Raw genomic sequence first — 15526 nt, 5'->3', positions numbered from 1 at the left:
CTATCTGTCAGAGCCAGTTCCTCCATTTAAGATGCTGACTTGTTTATGTTGAAGGGACAAGTGAATGACTTTAGTTAGCTCTTTCACTCTACTTTGAAGCTTGTTCGAGGCTTTTTCTCTCAGCATGTTTGCTTTTTTGTAGGCGATGGGAGCATGAAGTCTGTTTTGTTGCTGATTTGTGGTTGATAGATGTCTTCAGATAGCAGAGAGAGAGGGAGGTTGATCGACACACAGAGAGGTTTGATAAGCAGGGTTTTAGGTGACTGTCGATGAGTGGTAGGTGGGCAGCCCTCAGCCCCAGCAGCTTTCCGTCCTGTGCCCGTTCTAGCTGTCCTGGGCACATAAACACTTAGAGGACACAGAGGAAGAGAAGGAGGAGGAGGAGGAGCAGGGTCAACCATGGAGCTGTAGGGACATGCTCAGATGCCCGTGCGGATCACCAGTGGAGGAGGAGTGCCGCTCAGGAGAAGAGCTCTGCGATGAACAAGACCAAGAGGTAATTTAAAAGAAGAGAGTGAACCAAAACTGAGAGTCTGGTGCACTCAGACCCACTTGCAAACTCAGTTTCTGAGTGAGTATGTGTCAGCAGCAAGTGTGTTGTGTGCAGCGAAGATGTGTGAACATTGAGGTTATGAGATGCAGTGTGGTTTGTGCAAAGGCTCTTGACAATTCGAAGAGAAATGAGGGCATTTAGATTTATTTTCCGCTTGGTGTGTGTGTGTGTTTTCTGCAACTTATTTAAAGCTAGATAGTGTGCAATGAAAAAAAGAGAGAGTCGTTGTGGTAAGTTGCACATAACACACATACACACTCACAGACAGTCACAGCTAAAATGTTTGACCTGCATATCAGTTAAGAGTATCAACATCTCACATTATTTGTGTGTACTGCACACAAGCGAGCTCTGACATTCAACAGTTACACGTGCCTGTTCAGTGCTGCCTGCTCACCTTTCCATGGAAATGTGTTCTGCTTTTCTGTTATCTTCAGCTAATCTCAATTTACATGCCACAGTTATGCTTTTTTTTTTTTTTTGCATTAGATCTTAGATACTGATGAGTATCAACACGTTTAGTGGCCCTGTGTTTTTAGTGGTACTTTTTTACTGCTGTAGATGTGACCACAGCTCTTATCAGATTGCCTGGAATGAAAGGGTTGGGTGCCGAATGTTAAGGTAGTCAGATGCGTGTTGTGTGTGATTTAGCTACCTGAGTTTAAGGTGGACTGCTAGAGAGGCCACATCACTGTGCTTCCCCTTCAGTGCGGAGGTTATCTTACAGTTTGTTTGTATTTTACAATTGGTAACACGCATTTCTCAAACTGAGTTCACTTTTTAAGAACTCTCTTCACACAGTCAGCACAACAAAGTCAATGCATTCAGTGACACATCTCTCAAAATCCATGAATTGTCTTATCATTCTAACTCAAAAATTTGCATTCAAGAAAATAAAAGCACAAAAATACATAACAGGAAATTACCTAAAACTAGACTACAATATATGCTCTGTTACATCTATATCTAGAAAAGAAATTTTAAAAATGAAATGCATAAAGCTCTAATTGGGACATACAGCACTGAGCGTTATTTCCTGTGATGACCGCTATAAAAGATGAGGAAAGACAGCAGGTGAGGAAGAATCCAGAAGGTGCTGTAATTGTATGGGACAGTTATTTCCCTGTTAAAAGTTTTATTGGGAGGGGAGTTTCCAAGGACAGAGGCCTCTTTGGTAAATTGTGATTTGCGGTATTGGGCTTTATGAATAAAATTGAATTGAACTGATGCTTGTCCTCTCCCACTCACAGAGTGGTAAACAGCTCATCCTAGGAGGGCTTCACTTTCCCTCACCTTACTCTCCATTCCTCAACCCCACAGAGGAGTTCTTTTCTTTTAAGACCACCAGCCACATGATGTGATGTCCCTCTAGGATGCAGATGTCTGGGTGTCTGGACATATCCGCCAGGGATGGATCAGGCATACATAAAGATTCCTTCCCAGTATTGTTGCAAGAGAGGACATAAGGTGTGATATAGATGAGGCCTTGTGGCCAAATGCAGAAGACAGAGATTTCTATGTCTGTAGCTGTCCTATACAAGAAGTCACTATGTACAGTTTTGTATCACATTACTGGAATTACTTTAGTTTCACTTTGTGCACGTGGAATTACAGCAATCTGCAAAAATAGCACAACAAAGCCTATTGAAGCACTTTTTAATCATTTCTGTGACATACACTGTAAGGAATCACAATAACTGCAGTGAAGAAGTTACTTTTGTTGAAATGGAATATTTCAAGGACAATAGCAACACATATTGCAAGGCACCTGTTGTTAGTTTCGTTTGCGTCATTGTGCGATGAGTGTCGTTCGTGTTGCTGTTTTGGTTGCATTTGTGCATTTTGGAATTAAAATTAAAAACAATAAACTGTAAATCAGCAGTTAGGGTTACTGGAATGCAAAAGGCGATTGATGATGATGATTACTGTATGGTTTGCTAAGATGTGTGTGTGTGTGTGTGTTACATCAAAACATGACAAACTAAATTAATTCATCCTGCTGATTTAAGCAAAGGGAAATAAGAATTACTGATCGGCCAAGTGCTTGTGTGTGTGTGTGTGTGTGCGTGTGTGTGTGTGTGTGTGTGTGAGATACTGACGGTGTGTGTAGTTGCACAGGTAGCCCATTATTAAATTGTCTAACAAATTCAAGGCTTCAGTCTTAAACAGTCACAACATTTGCTGCCATTTTTCTAATGCTAACTACAGTGGTTGTTACAGTGGCCTTATTGTTGCACCAAAAGGATGAATGGCTCAGTGCAGTAGATGCAGAGGGAACAAGAACGCAGGTTGTGAGAGGGGAGAGAGAAAAAGAGCAGCTCACAAACAAGGCCTTCAAAGGGCCCTGGCTTCAATTAATCAATTAAGGAAAGAAAGAGAGGAATTTGCATATCCCCCCGCCAGTGTGAGAGTGAGAGAGGGAGAAAGGGGAGGGGGGGACTGGATCTGTAGCCAGGAGTCTTGACACGGATGGGAAAGGAGAGTGAGAGGGGGATTTCCAAACAAAAAAAGGAGAAGCTGTTTCCTGAATGCTTTGAATAGAGCAAGGATGAAGGAAGAGGAAAAATGGGCGAAGAAGTAGTCAGAGAGGAAAAGGAGGTGTGGAAGGTCATCCTAAAACTAAATCAGTCATATGACGGACCCAGACCCAAGTTCATTAACACTTAAAGAAGACACTTGTTAGGTTTTTCTCCTCATTGTCATTCACTATCAAGTTTTAGCAGTGATGTGTTTCCATGGATGCAGCGGTACACAGAGGGGGTAGTTACTATGTTGTGTATCTCACTCCTAGGAAAAGGTAAATGCAAATACCCAAACAGTAACTCCTGTTGTATTCAGATTTGCATGGCAGTCCACCACACGCTGACTCTATTTACCAACAGCTCTCTGACTCTTAAGATGGCCAGGCTGATTACACAGAAAAGATACCACTGCCTGCTGTGCCGTGCATTACCTGCTCAGCACTCTGGGGGAAATTCCCTGACAGACGTCATGACATGAATAACATTTCCCCATCAGCACTTCTGTTTGTAGTAGCGAGTGTGTCTCCTCATATGTGCGGCCACGATGACAGACAGAGCTGGATTCACTCTGAGTCAAACAGAAAGATGACAAGTCGTAAAGGGCATTGAGATAGGAGAGATATCGATCAGAAGTCAGGAAATTAATTGGCCAACTGTACGATAACAAATTAATCATTTAAGGTTTTTTTATTTCTATACATTTACTTCATTAGTTTGCAAATTATTAAAAATAAATGTAAAAGATAAACATGGCGATATTCATACATTTTACAGGACACAATAAAGAGATTAAAATGGGAAATTTGATTCATCAAGCAAAAAAATGTTCCAGCCTCACCTTTAGTTCTGGGACATCTGGTAGTCATTCACCCAATCTATGATATTTTTAATCTTAAAAGGATGTAATAGATTACTCAGTAAAGACTGATAATTAGTTGACAACCTCCAGTCATATATTAATGAGTGCATATGTTTCATTTCTGCATTGGGGGTGACACATAAAACTGGGGGGTGGGGGTCCTCCCTCAGAACATTTTGAGCATCAAACACTTAATTTCCTGCATTCTGGTGATTTTTTGTGTGTCCATTTTGGTCTTTTCGGCCTTAATTTATGGTAGAAATGTCTTTAATCTTGTCAAAGTTTAAAAGTCCTCTGCTACTTTCATGTTTTTGTTGGAGGGGACAAATGTACAGGCTCTAACCATTGAGGGGCATGTGTAACCTGCATCTCCCCTGAAATCTACACCAATGTACGTTGAATTTTATGAAGGCACCAGCCTCTAGAGGTGGGAATTGTGGGTTCATCCCTCCTGAGTATGTCAAATGATGTTTAGTTTATACTGTACTTATTTGAAATTTCTAGGAATCAGCCAAATGCTGTTGCACTGTTGTCAGATGAACACCGTCTTAAGGAGCTTAGGGAAAAAAACAAGCTTTAAGCTGCTTAAGTCTTTTTGACATTGTTTACTGGTTGGCTAATTCTCTCAACTACCAGAGAAGTCAAGTTAAGTCAGTATTATTTATATAGCCCCAAATATCCCAAATTACAAATTAGCCTCAAAGGGCTTTACAGTGTGGACAGAACATGACAAACTGAGGGTCTGAGGACAGAGAGAGACACATTTAATCTTTCAAGTTATCTTAAATCAAGGACATCAAAAACATGTGATGAGATACAAGTTTTGCACTGGACAATAGAAGTCTAACAGGTGGCTGAGGTATAGATAAAGTGAACCCAGGAACCTCCATGTGTCATGAGGCTTACCTTTAACAGTAAAACAGCTCACAGTGGTACATACTGTGCTGTTTACTGTTAGTGTTTTGAATGCAGTAGCCAGCTGGTGTAATGAAGCGAAGAGGAGGAGGAGGAGGAGGAGAGGTGGGGTTTTGTCCAGCAGGTTTCCAAACCAGCCATTGGGAGCCAGACTACTGGGATGTAGAGACATAGGGTTGTCACTCACACAACCCTCCACCCCCCCATCAGGGTGTCTGAATTCAGGCATGGCTGATGGGGAGATGTGTGGTGTGACAACTGTGATGGGCTGGATAAAACAGCAGGTACAGGCAGGAGAACAGCTTGTGGTATAAATAGATGAGTTAATGTCATCACATACGCCTGTATGAATCTGTGCATCCATGAGTGTCCATCAGTGTTAGAAGAAGTACTCAGTTATTGTATCTAAGGAAGATTGCAAATATAATGTGTAGAATTACTTTGTTACGAGCAAAAGTCCTGCATTCAATTTTCAAAAAAGTGCAAAAGTATCAGCCTCAGAATATACTTAAAGTCACTAAAACTGAAAGTACTCATTCTGCAGAATGGCCCATTTCAGTTTAATGTTTATACTGGATTATAATTATTAATGCAATAATGTGTTTAATGTTAAAGCTGGTAAAAGTGGACCTAACTGTCATTACTTTATGTACTTTACATGCTAAGTAGTCTGTGAATCTCCCCAAGGATCAATAAAGTTTTGTCTTAATCTATAATTTTACATAATAGTTTATTTGTTTATCATATTTTGTAACATTAATCTGAATCTGCAAAGTAAGTAAAGTTATCGAATAAATCTAGTGGAGTAAAAAGTACAACATTTGCCTCTAAAATGTCGTTTAAGTAGTGGAAGTATAAAGCAGCAGAAAATGGAAGTACTCTGTAAAGTACAAGTTACTTTCCAGCACTGCTGTCCATTTATATGTTGTACATAAAGCAAAAGGTTTTGTGTGGCTGGAGTGAGTGTGGTTGCACATGTATGTTGAATTATGCTTTATGCTGTGTGTGTGTGTGTGTGTGTGTGTGTGTGTGTGTGTGTGTGTGTGTGTGTGTGTGCGTGTGTGTGTGTGTGTGTGTGTGTTGCTGGGGAAATGGACTGTGCTCGCAGACACGCACACATACGCACACACAGGTTGAAAGAAGGGGATGCAGGTCTGGTCATTCAGGGAACTTGTCGCCAGTTCTCTGAACTCAAAGTGTTTCCTGGTATTATCATGACATTAGCCGCATAGAGAGCGACAGTTTCACAGCATTACACGACACACACTGTTTCTACATGAGGACAAAAACACTCAAGCATGACAGCTTTGCAACCTTTTTTTAAAGGAGACAAACAATAATAGGGTTTCATTTAGACTTAAGCTTTATTTCAAATTTGGCAGGACTAATGCATCAAACCCTTTTCTTCCAACTAAAGCAAAGATACCAGTTTAAATGTAAAAATATACAAACAGGGTCAGTTACTGATTATTGTGAAATACACTCAGACGTTGCTAAACGGAGCCCCTGATGTGAAGAGGAAGCATTAATCGCATCGTGAAACGAACGAGTCTCATTTGTCTTTTTAAGGGCGTTTGAAAAGCCCTTAAAGAGTAAGTCCAGAAAAGAAGTGCTGCTCCCTGACCTCCATTGGTTGAAAGTCACTCAGTATCAGTCCAACTTCACAGATGTGGTCTACATGCTACCTTTGACCCTCTGTCAATCTTTTTAGATATGGGTCTGTAAATGGGTGAGTGAGTGATATTTACTTCTTAAGCCCTATTCGGACGGGATTAGTTTTATATAGGGACGTGGGGTAAAGTAATAATTACCAGAGATTTTAGTCCCGTCCGAATGTGCCATGTCAGTAATCATTACGGCACGATGTCAGTAAAGATTACCGCGACTTTTACCTTCTGTAAAAGGGTCCCGGACGATTACCCCAGGTAATACTAATCCCGTGCGAATAGACCAGCAGTAAATATGTGTGTTAGGGCTGTCAAAAAAAAAATCGAAGTTAGAAATATATTCGAATATATATATATATATATATATATATATATATATAAGTTCGAACCTAAATTTGATAATTTGAATATCATGAATAATTAATTTATGCTATCAATAATGTTGTATATCACGGCAAATCCCGTTCGGGACGCAGAGGGAGGGAGAGGCGCCGACGGAGGAGCCCGCTGCGCCAACACCACCCACTGTGCTGTTCGCGATGTGTGACCTGTTCGGGGAGACATACAGAGAGAGAGAGTGTTGCACCTGCTGCCTCCCTGCCTACCCTTTTGAAGAAGAGATGAAACGTTACCAGAATGAGACACCACTACGAGCCGACCAGGATCCACTCTTGTGGTGGAAAACTACGCACTGAAGTATCCAAACATTGCTCAGATAGCGAGGCAGAAGTTGATCATACCTGGCACTTCAGTGAGGTCAGAACGGGTGTTTTCATCCGAGTGTCACGTTCATATTGCAATAAGCATCTTATTTTTTGTGGGGGGGGTTTTTTTGTAAAAAAAATAAAATAAAATAAAATACTAATACTAATACTAATAGCCTACTAATACTAATAATAATAAATTCTAATATTATTCGAACTCTACTAAATTAATTCGAAAATATTCGAATTCAATTTCATGGTGCTTTTGACAGTCCTATCATGACGGCAGGAGGGGACGGCGGTACGTGAATAGATTTACCCCTTCCACTTGTGGTAGTTTTACTGATATTTCTTATCCCGTGCGAATCGGCCATTAATATTACTGACGTCCTGTGGTAAAGTGACATTACCCCACGTCCCTATATAAAACTAAACCCGTCCGAATAGTGCTTTTGACAGTTTTAGAAACCTAAGGAGGAAAAACCATTTAATGTTTAACGAGAAGAAAAGAGGAAAACAATTACAAAAGTGTAAGAGATGATCAGTGTACTAAACAACCATCACACAAGGTGACATTTGCTTTCTGCAGCAGATGTTTGTCTCCTCGACACAGAGCTGCAGTAAATAATAGCTTTAGCTACAGTGTATGCCGCAAACGCTGCTGCTCTTTTGTGACTGCATACAGGTGCTGTAAGGAACTGAAAGACAGTACAGTGCAATATTGTACTTTTTCAGCCTGACTTTCACATTTTTAGTGTAAACTCTTTAAAAGCCAGCATTAAAACTACAAAGGCAATGGCCAAGTATTGGCAACTTAGACCAGAAATGTTCTCAAAAGTTCTCAAAAAAGTTGTCTTAAATTTAAAACCATTTAATAAACACAACAGTGTTGCTATGTTTTTACAATTCATTCTTTAAGATTCAAGGACTTACAGTAGTCACTATAATTGTAGGCTACATACCCTATTAATTAGGCCTACTGTAAAGTTCCAAAGAGTGTGTGTGACCAAACAAATATGCATCAAAACTCTTCAACAAAAAGCTTTTGAAAGAACAGAGCAAGTAGAAATACAGTCCACCTGTCTGCAGCAGGGCCAGTTCTTCTTTCTTCTGAAACCTGCAGCACTTACAACTGGACAAAATGTCTGTGGAAGTACAAGTGTTTAAGCTCTTTGACAAATAATGAACACTTTCTGGACTGTTTTACCACTATACGTCTGCCAGGCAGTTTCAGGTGGAGAAATACAGAGCGCTACTCAGTTGTTTGCAGTTGTTCTGGCAGTGCGTGATGGTTCAGACAACTGCAGCGCTGTAGAACAGCTTATCAGATGAAGGGAGCTGCATTTCCTCAGATGCTGACCTGCACTACCTCACCACACTCTGCTGAACTTATTTCTAGGTTACCTATTCTCTCTCTCTCTCTCTCTCTCTTTCTATCTCTCTCTATCTCTCTCAGGAAGTCCAGTGAGAGCAGGAACGTGGTCCAGCGGCGGAGGTATACATGTCCCAGTCCTCAGGACATCACCCGCGCCCTGCAGAGCCCCAGCTCTGCTCCCAGCGCCAGTGCTGCCAGCCTGGATGAGCTCATACAGCGCTGCCTGAACTGCTTCGGTCAGTCTCTGTCCCTACGTGTTGGCATGCGTTCCCAACGTTTGTCATGTGTCTTTACTCTTCATCACAGCCAGGTTATATAAATGAGGGATGAGGGAGAGTCGGGGGGGGGGGGGCAAAGGGCAGTCTCATACAATCAAGCTTTGTTCTGCTGAGCTGCAGTGGCCAACTAGCTATTCCCATGCAATGCTAAACTATACAAATGTCCTGGTTAATCTAGATAATCAAACATTTTGTAGGGAACATTTTTAATCCAAGGTGATTAATTATTATTATTACTATTATTATTGTTAGTATACATATTTTCTTAATGTTTGTCTTTACCCTTGTTTTTTTAAAGATAGCTATTCCCCTAAATTCATACTGTCTTTCTCTAATTTCAAACAGCCTCTAAATTAGGGAGCGTATTATTTTTTTGTTTTATACAGTATCAAAGATGTATCTCATATAATAAGCAAAAGGCAGGAAAAACACCCACGGCAGGTTGTTATTTCATTGCAAGTTTAACATAATCTGATACTTAGACATGCAGGAAATTTAAGAATGTCCAATCTTCCTGAGCTGCATGTCTCGGAGGTGTGATAGAAAGACAAAGTACTTGGAGAAAAAAAACATAATGAAAATGTAAAACCCACTTAAAAGAAATAGACTGACTGAAATGACCCAAAATGAACTGAACTGCCTGACCTCTGAACCACCGTGCAGCCCATAATTTTTTGTTGTTGTTTTTAACCACATTAATCCCGTGCTGCTGTGTATTGGTTGCAGATTCAGAGGGGAAGCTTTCCAGCCCCAGAGGGTCCCAGCTGGTCCACATGACTCTCATGATGCACAGTTGGGTCGTGCCTTCTCAGATGTTCGCCCAGAAACTTCTCACCCTATATCCTCCACTGTCACTCAGTGCAGCACTGTGGTCCCACCGGTGCACTGCTCCCAATCACATGTCCACGTTCATTAATCAGATCAGCAAACAGGCATAGCTTTGTTTTGCACTCATTGTCGGCAAAGCAGATTTGAAGTATATATCCCTGCTGGTGTTTAGTTTAATGTTGTGCCATATCTGCGCAGTTTGTTTAGATCCTTGACTCTGTTTCTCACTTATAAAGATTGTCCCTCAGACAAGAGAGGAGTGAGGCGGACACAGATCTGCCACCTTATCAGGTGAGTAGGGGCACCAGGAACATGAGCATGCTGTAAGACAAACTGCAACAGAACTGGTTATCCTGCTCTATTTCCGGGTTGTAAGCATATTTTCTGTCCTGCTTCGTGGCAAGGCAGTGGATCAGCCAGTTCCCAGCGGTATTCGAGGCAGACCCCCTCCTGGAGCAGACAATGGGGGACCTGTGGGAGCTGGTCCGGTCAGACGGAGAGGAGACGCACTCGCAGCTCATCGACACTTCCTGCTTGTGAGCCATGTTGTGATTTGATTCAACATCATGCCCTGGAGGGATTATAGTTTGCTTATTTGGTTACAACTCAAACAAGTTTTCCTATAAATGGAAAATTGAGTTTTTATATAAATAGAAAAAATGTCCTTTTTTTGATGTGTTGCCTGGCTTTCTTTTCCTAGAAGCCCTCATGTGAACATATTCCAGGCACCCTCACCCTCTGTGAAGAAGAGGAAGGTGTCTTTGATCTTCGACCACATGGAGCCAGATGAGATGGCCGAGCACCTCAGCTACCTGGAGTTTAAGAACTTCTGTAACGTTTCAGTAAGTTCAGTGAACAACTTCTCACTAGTTGCTGTTCTCACTCTGCTTAATGAGGACTCGACATGTTGCCATGGCTTGTAGAAATGTTGCTCAAACACTGACAATAAGTCAAAGTGCATACAATGAAGATTTAATAATGCTTAACTGACCAAATACCAATAAAATGCCAAATGTCATAAAATATATCGTATAATATAAAATCACGTGCTGTAGTCAGTTTAATGGCAACATCTTCCATGTCCTTTGAAAATATCTTTGGCATCAGTAATAAAACTTTTGAGTTGCACGATTGTGGGAAATCCCTTTGGGTGATGAGTAATATCTACAGCAGTATAAGTAGTTAACTTAGTGTTTTGATAAACTGAAGCATTTCATCTGCAAGATCCAATGGACAGAGCTGCAGAGCACCTACATTTTATCAAGGCTTACTTAGTTACACATAATTAAGAGCAACCGCTTTGAGTGACAGGTTGTCTGCCAATAGCATCCTCTGCTTCCCGGACAGATTCACCCCTTGCTCTTCCACAGCACCAGCTTCCTACCCAAATATGGTCACTACTGGCTCCAAAAAACTAAGATGGCAGAATGCCAAATGCAAGGCTTCAAAACAAGAGTTCACAAACCAATGGGTCTATGGTCCTCTTCCACGCATGGATGTATAAAGAAAACTGGATACAGTGCTGGAGACGAGTCCCTGTTCATCCCTGTGAAAGCTGCTCAGTAGTGCATGAAGCCAGAAAAGCTCAATTTCCATGGTATAAATTACGCTGATCTTCTGCATTGCAGGGCCCATAGAGCAAGAGCATTAGAGACTTCTGCTAGCCAAGCAACTAACTTCAGATTTAGTGCTCCGCTAACTTGAATGGGGATAAAAATAATTTAATCATGCGACTCCTCTAAACTTTAAAAATGTTATCGGATCAAATGAATCAAATCCCGATAGTGAAACAAGTAATATCGTGGGGGTTGTGACTGATTTACAGTCATGTCTTTCACAATGTAAGCCTATGAGGAAAAGTCTTTTTGGACCATGTGGCATCATGTGATGGACCCCGAAGTTGTAATTCCATTTTTGGCCACTATGTAAAATTGGCTTCAAAGCAAGGCGCTGTTTCAGGGGGCTTGCATCCACAGAGTGTCCCATGTTGCTCTTCCAGAGCCCAGAATAGACAAACCTAAAACTGACTCTACATAGGTCCATTTGCGTCCGCCATCTTAGTTCCTACACATCTCAGACTCAGACTCTTTTTTTTTCTTTCAGTAGAGAAACAAAATGTGATCAGCTCTTGCAATCATCTGGTGACAGATTTCCACCCTGCTTGAACACCTGAGTGATAACAGTGCTTAAGTTGTTACCTGCCTGACCACTGCAATCTTATTGGCCAGTTCTTGGACTACCGCAGCTACGTGGTGCGAGGCTCAGTGAGGGACAACCCTGCTCTGGAGAGGTCAGTCATGATGTGTAACGGAGTCTCCCAGTGGGTCCAGCTGATGATCCTCAGCAGACACACGGCCCAGCAGAGAGCCCAGGTCTTCACTAAGTTCATTCATGTGGCTCAGGTAATCTAACTGAGGGATCAAACATCACAAAAACTAAGCTAAGCGGCTCAGACGGATTTTTGTTTGGCTGCCGATATCTGGACTTGTTTGTTTTTGGTGGAAGGGAATTTATGTGCTGTCACTCTGCTCTTTCCTCTACAGAAACTTCGAGCTTTGCAAAACTTTAACACTCTAATGGCAGTGACTGGAGGCCTCTGTCACAGCTCAATCTCCCGCCTCAAAGACACCTCTAACCTGCTGCCTCCTGACATCACTAAGGTATTTCAGATATTACACATATCCATGAGTCAATCTGGTAATGACTACCTCACTACAAAGATACAGAGATGATGCTTTTCTTTCTTGAGCCATTCTCCTTCTTGGACTTTTTTTGGGCTTCGGTGTCTCTGTGTCATAGTCATTTTTTTAACCAAGAAAATTATTTTGTCACCTCTACCTTCTCTGACTGTGAAGATATATCTATATATATTTTAGCCTTACTGTTAAACTAGTACAGCATGTGTGCAAGTCTCAGAAATCAATTTAACTTGTAACATAAGGGAGAGGAATAATAACAACAGTGTAGGTGACATTTAAACACTTGTTTCCTTTTGGAGGACAGTACTTATAACTCTCCTCTTCATGTTTCTAAGTCTTGTCCCACTGAAAAATCTGATGGGTTGATCTTGCTTTAAAGAAATCTAGGAACTCAAAGTAAATATAACTATTAGTCTTAGTTTCGTTCACTTTATATCTAAATGTTAAGTTAAAATTTGTTGTATTTACTTAGCTTTTTGAAGTTGTTGCAATTTAAAAATTACGTTAACTTGTTCTCTCTTAGTGTTAGCAACTTAAGTAAACCAAGTTAGTCTGACTTAACTGAAGAGTTGTATTAACTCAATAGAAGTTAGGAAACTGGTTGCCTTAGATAAATAAACTCAGCAAAGAATGATTATTTCACAGGTTATTTTTCATTTTAACAAAATGCCATTCTGAACATCTTAAGATGAGGCCAGTGGAAACAATTGAACTCCACAATCCGGACAATCTACTTTGATATATGGTTGGTTGGCAACGTTCCATCATACTATAGATATCATGCATATGCTCTGAAGTAAAATAAACAAGACTACATTATAGGTGTTAACATGGCGATATCTATATCTCTATTCTGCTGATTGCAAACTAGTCAGTCACGTTTGTATATTCTTAAATATGTTACCAAACCTGAACACAAAATACATATTTTACAGGCATATTTATCTCAGGCAATCAGTTTACTAACTTCTACTGAGTAAACACAACTGTTCAGTTAAGTCAGACAAACTCAGTTTAGAGCTGCTAACACTGAGAAACAACAAGGTAGTCACTTGTCATTCTTAACTTGCAACAGCTTCTCAAAATGAAGGAATTAACTCAGTTTTAACTAAACTTAACAATTAGACATATTTTAAACATAATTCAAGAACAACAGTTTTATTTACTTACCTTTTTTTAAGGCAATCTGGTTCCTAGATTGTTTGTTTTTTGTTGTTGTTTTTTAAGTAAGATCAACTTGTCAGATTTTACGGTGTACATTGTTACAAAAAATGACACCACTGATTCCATTAAACGCATAATTTAATTCAGTGTAATGCAAGGCAACAACTATGTTTTCAAACTCGTTGGCTATGTGAACATTGCTCACATGATCCAAATTTACTGTTTATGGGCTCAAACAATAAAGTAGGGTCGCCTGAAAATGTTGGAACATTTTTGTTTTTTATGTATTGACATCAAATTTTTGGACCAAATGTTCTTATTAGTTTACTTAAATTTTTGTTTTTATTTTTATTGCTACACCTGAGTCTTAATAACTAACTACAGAGACACATGACAGTCTCATTATCTCTCTTGATCTTTATCTTCTCTCAGGCCCTGAGTGAGATGACAGAGCTGCTCTCCTCGCGGAGCAACTACATCAACTACCGGCGGGTTTATAACGAGTGCAGTGGCTTCAAGGTGCCCATCCTTGGGGTCCACCTGAAGGATCTGATCTCGCTGAATGAGGCCCTGCCGGACTACATCGACGATGACAAGATCAACCTGAGCAAGCTGCAGCACCTGTACAGTAACATCAATGACCTGTTGGCCATTCACACCTGCACGCCGCCCTTTGAGGCCAACAAGGACCTGCTCCATCTGCTCACGGTACGAGACAGAAACCAGGAGATGATTTCTGACAATTCAGATGAAAAGATTCCACGAGGAACATCTTAAATTATGATCTTTTAATGCTTCAGCTCTCCTTAGATTTATACTACACTGAGGATGAGATATATGAACTTTCATACACCAAGGAACCGAAGAACACCAAGATCCAGGTCAGTAGAGCTACATACTCTCTTTGAAGTTGAGCTCTATCTAACTCCATCAGACTCACACTTGTTTCAGCCTCTTTTCACAAGAGGAGGGACATTTGTGTGCTCTCTGTGGGTGTAACATCTTCTTCAAAACAAAAGCACAGACTCGGTGCTGAAATACATCAGACTCAGCCACATCAAAGCGCTGTACGTTAGGGAAGCATGTTATGTGGTGGGTGTGCTCTCTTTTGTCTTGTTTCTCACATGTGCAGTCCTTCGTGTCTCATCACTGCATCTATCGGTCCACAGCCTGTAGCTCCAGTTAAACCGCCTGCAGTGGCAGAGTGGGGTTCAGGGGTCACCCCCAGGCTCGACCCTGACACCATATCTAAACACGTCAAACAGATGGTGGATGTGAGTATGTGACACTGCAACAACCTTCTGTCTTTCACTTCCTTATTACTCGGCAGGCTAAAGCAGAACTAACCAACTGCTCCCTGTCAAGTGCAACTGAACGTCTGATTGCTCTGTTGCCCCCTGCAGTCCATAATGAAAAATTACGACCAGAACCAGGATGGTTACATTTCACTGGAGGACTTTGAGAAAATAGCAGCCAACTTCCCCTTCTCCTTCTGCACTCATGAAACTGACAGGTGAGGAAGCTGCAACACGCACAAAGGCCTCTCACCATGACGTGGCTGCAAAGACAAAGAAATAACAAGGTGTTGAATGGTTTATGAAAACCTCAACTCAGTTACTCACTTTGGTTGTTGCACTTTGGAAAATTTTCTGCCCAGGGAGGGACAAATCAGCCGTGAGGAAATCACCTCTTACTTCATGAGGGGAATGTCTATATGTGCCAAGCTGGGCTTCAACTTCAATGCACATAACTTCCATGAAACCACATATAAACGGCCAACGTTTTGTGAGACTTGTGGAGGCTTTGTAAGTATCCACTGCATCCATGTTTGTTTTTAATACAAATGGCCAATCAAACTGCAATGTCACATGTGTTTTGTCTGTCCTCCTGTAGCTGTGGGGAGTCATCAAACAGGGCTACCATTGTAAAGGTAAGATCGCAATCCATGTCATTTCGTCCTTC

At 41.1% G+C, this 15526-nt stretch overlaps 1 protein-coding gene across 1 annotated transcript in view; it reads left to right on the top strand.

Moving 5' to 3' along the window:
• rasgrp4 (RAS guanyl releasing protein 4) overlaps positions 1–15526 on the top strand; it is a 20195-nt gene continuing 4669 nt past the window's right edge. The window contains exons 1-14 of the mRNA XM_049575601.1: positions 1–496; positions 8677–8831; positions 9600–9711; positions 9930–9992; positions 10106–10237; positions 10402–10543; positions 11930–12103; positions 12245–12361; positions 13997–14272; positions 14365–14445; positions 14734–14838; positions 14968–15077; positions 15222–15369; positions 15458–15494. Coding sequence (XP_049431558.1) covers positions 480–496; positions 8677–8831; positions 9600–9711; positions 9930–9992; positions 10106–10237; positions 10402–10543; positions 11930–12103; positions 12245–12361; positions 13997–14272; positions 14365–14445; positions 14734–14838; positions 14968–15077; positions 15222–15369; positions 15458–15494 — 1669 coding nt within the window. The 5' untranslated portion in view covers positions 1–479. The remainder of the gene's footprint in view (positions 497–8676; positions 8832–9599; positions 9712–9929; positions 9993–10105; positions 10238–10401; positions 10544–11929; positions 12104–12244; positions 12362–13996; positions 14273–14364; positions 14446–14733; positions 14839–14967; positions 15078–15221; positions 15370–15457; positions 15495–15526) is intronic.

This window comes from Epinephelus fuscoguttatus, linkage group LG5 (assembly GCF_011397635.1).
Source record: "Epinephelus fuscoguttatus linkage group LG5, E.fuscoguttatus.final_Chr_v1".
Lineage (NCBI taxonomy): Eukaryota > Metazoa > Chordata > Actinopteri > Perciformes > Serranidae > Epinephelus > Epinephelus fuscoguttatus.
Note: the sequence above shows the minus strand (reverse complement) of the source record. Positions and strands in the feature narration are given on the sequence as shown.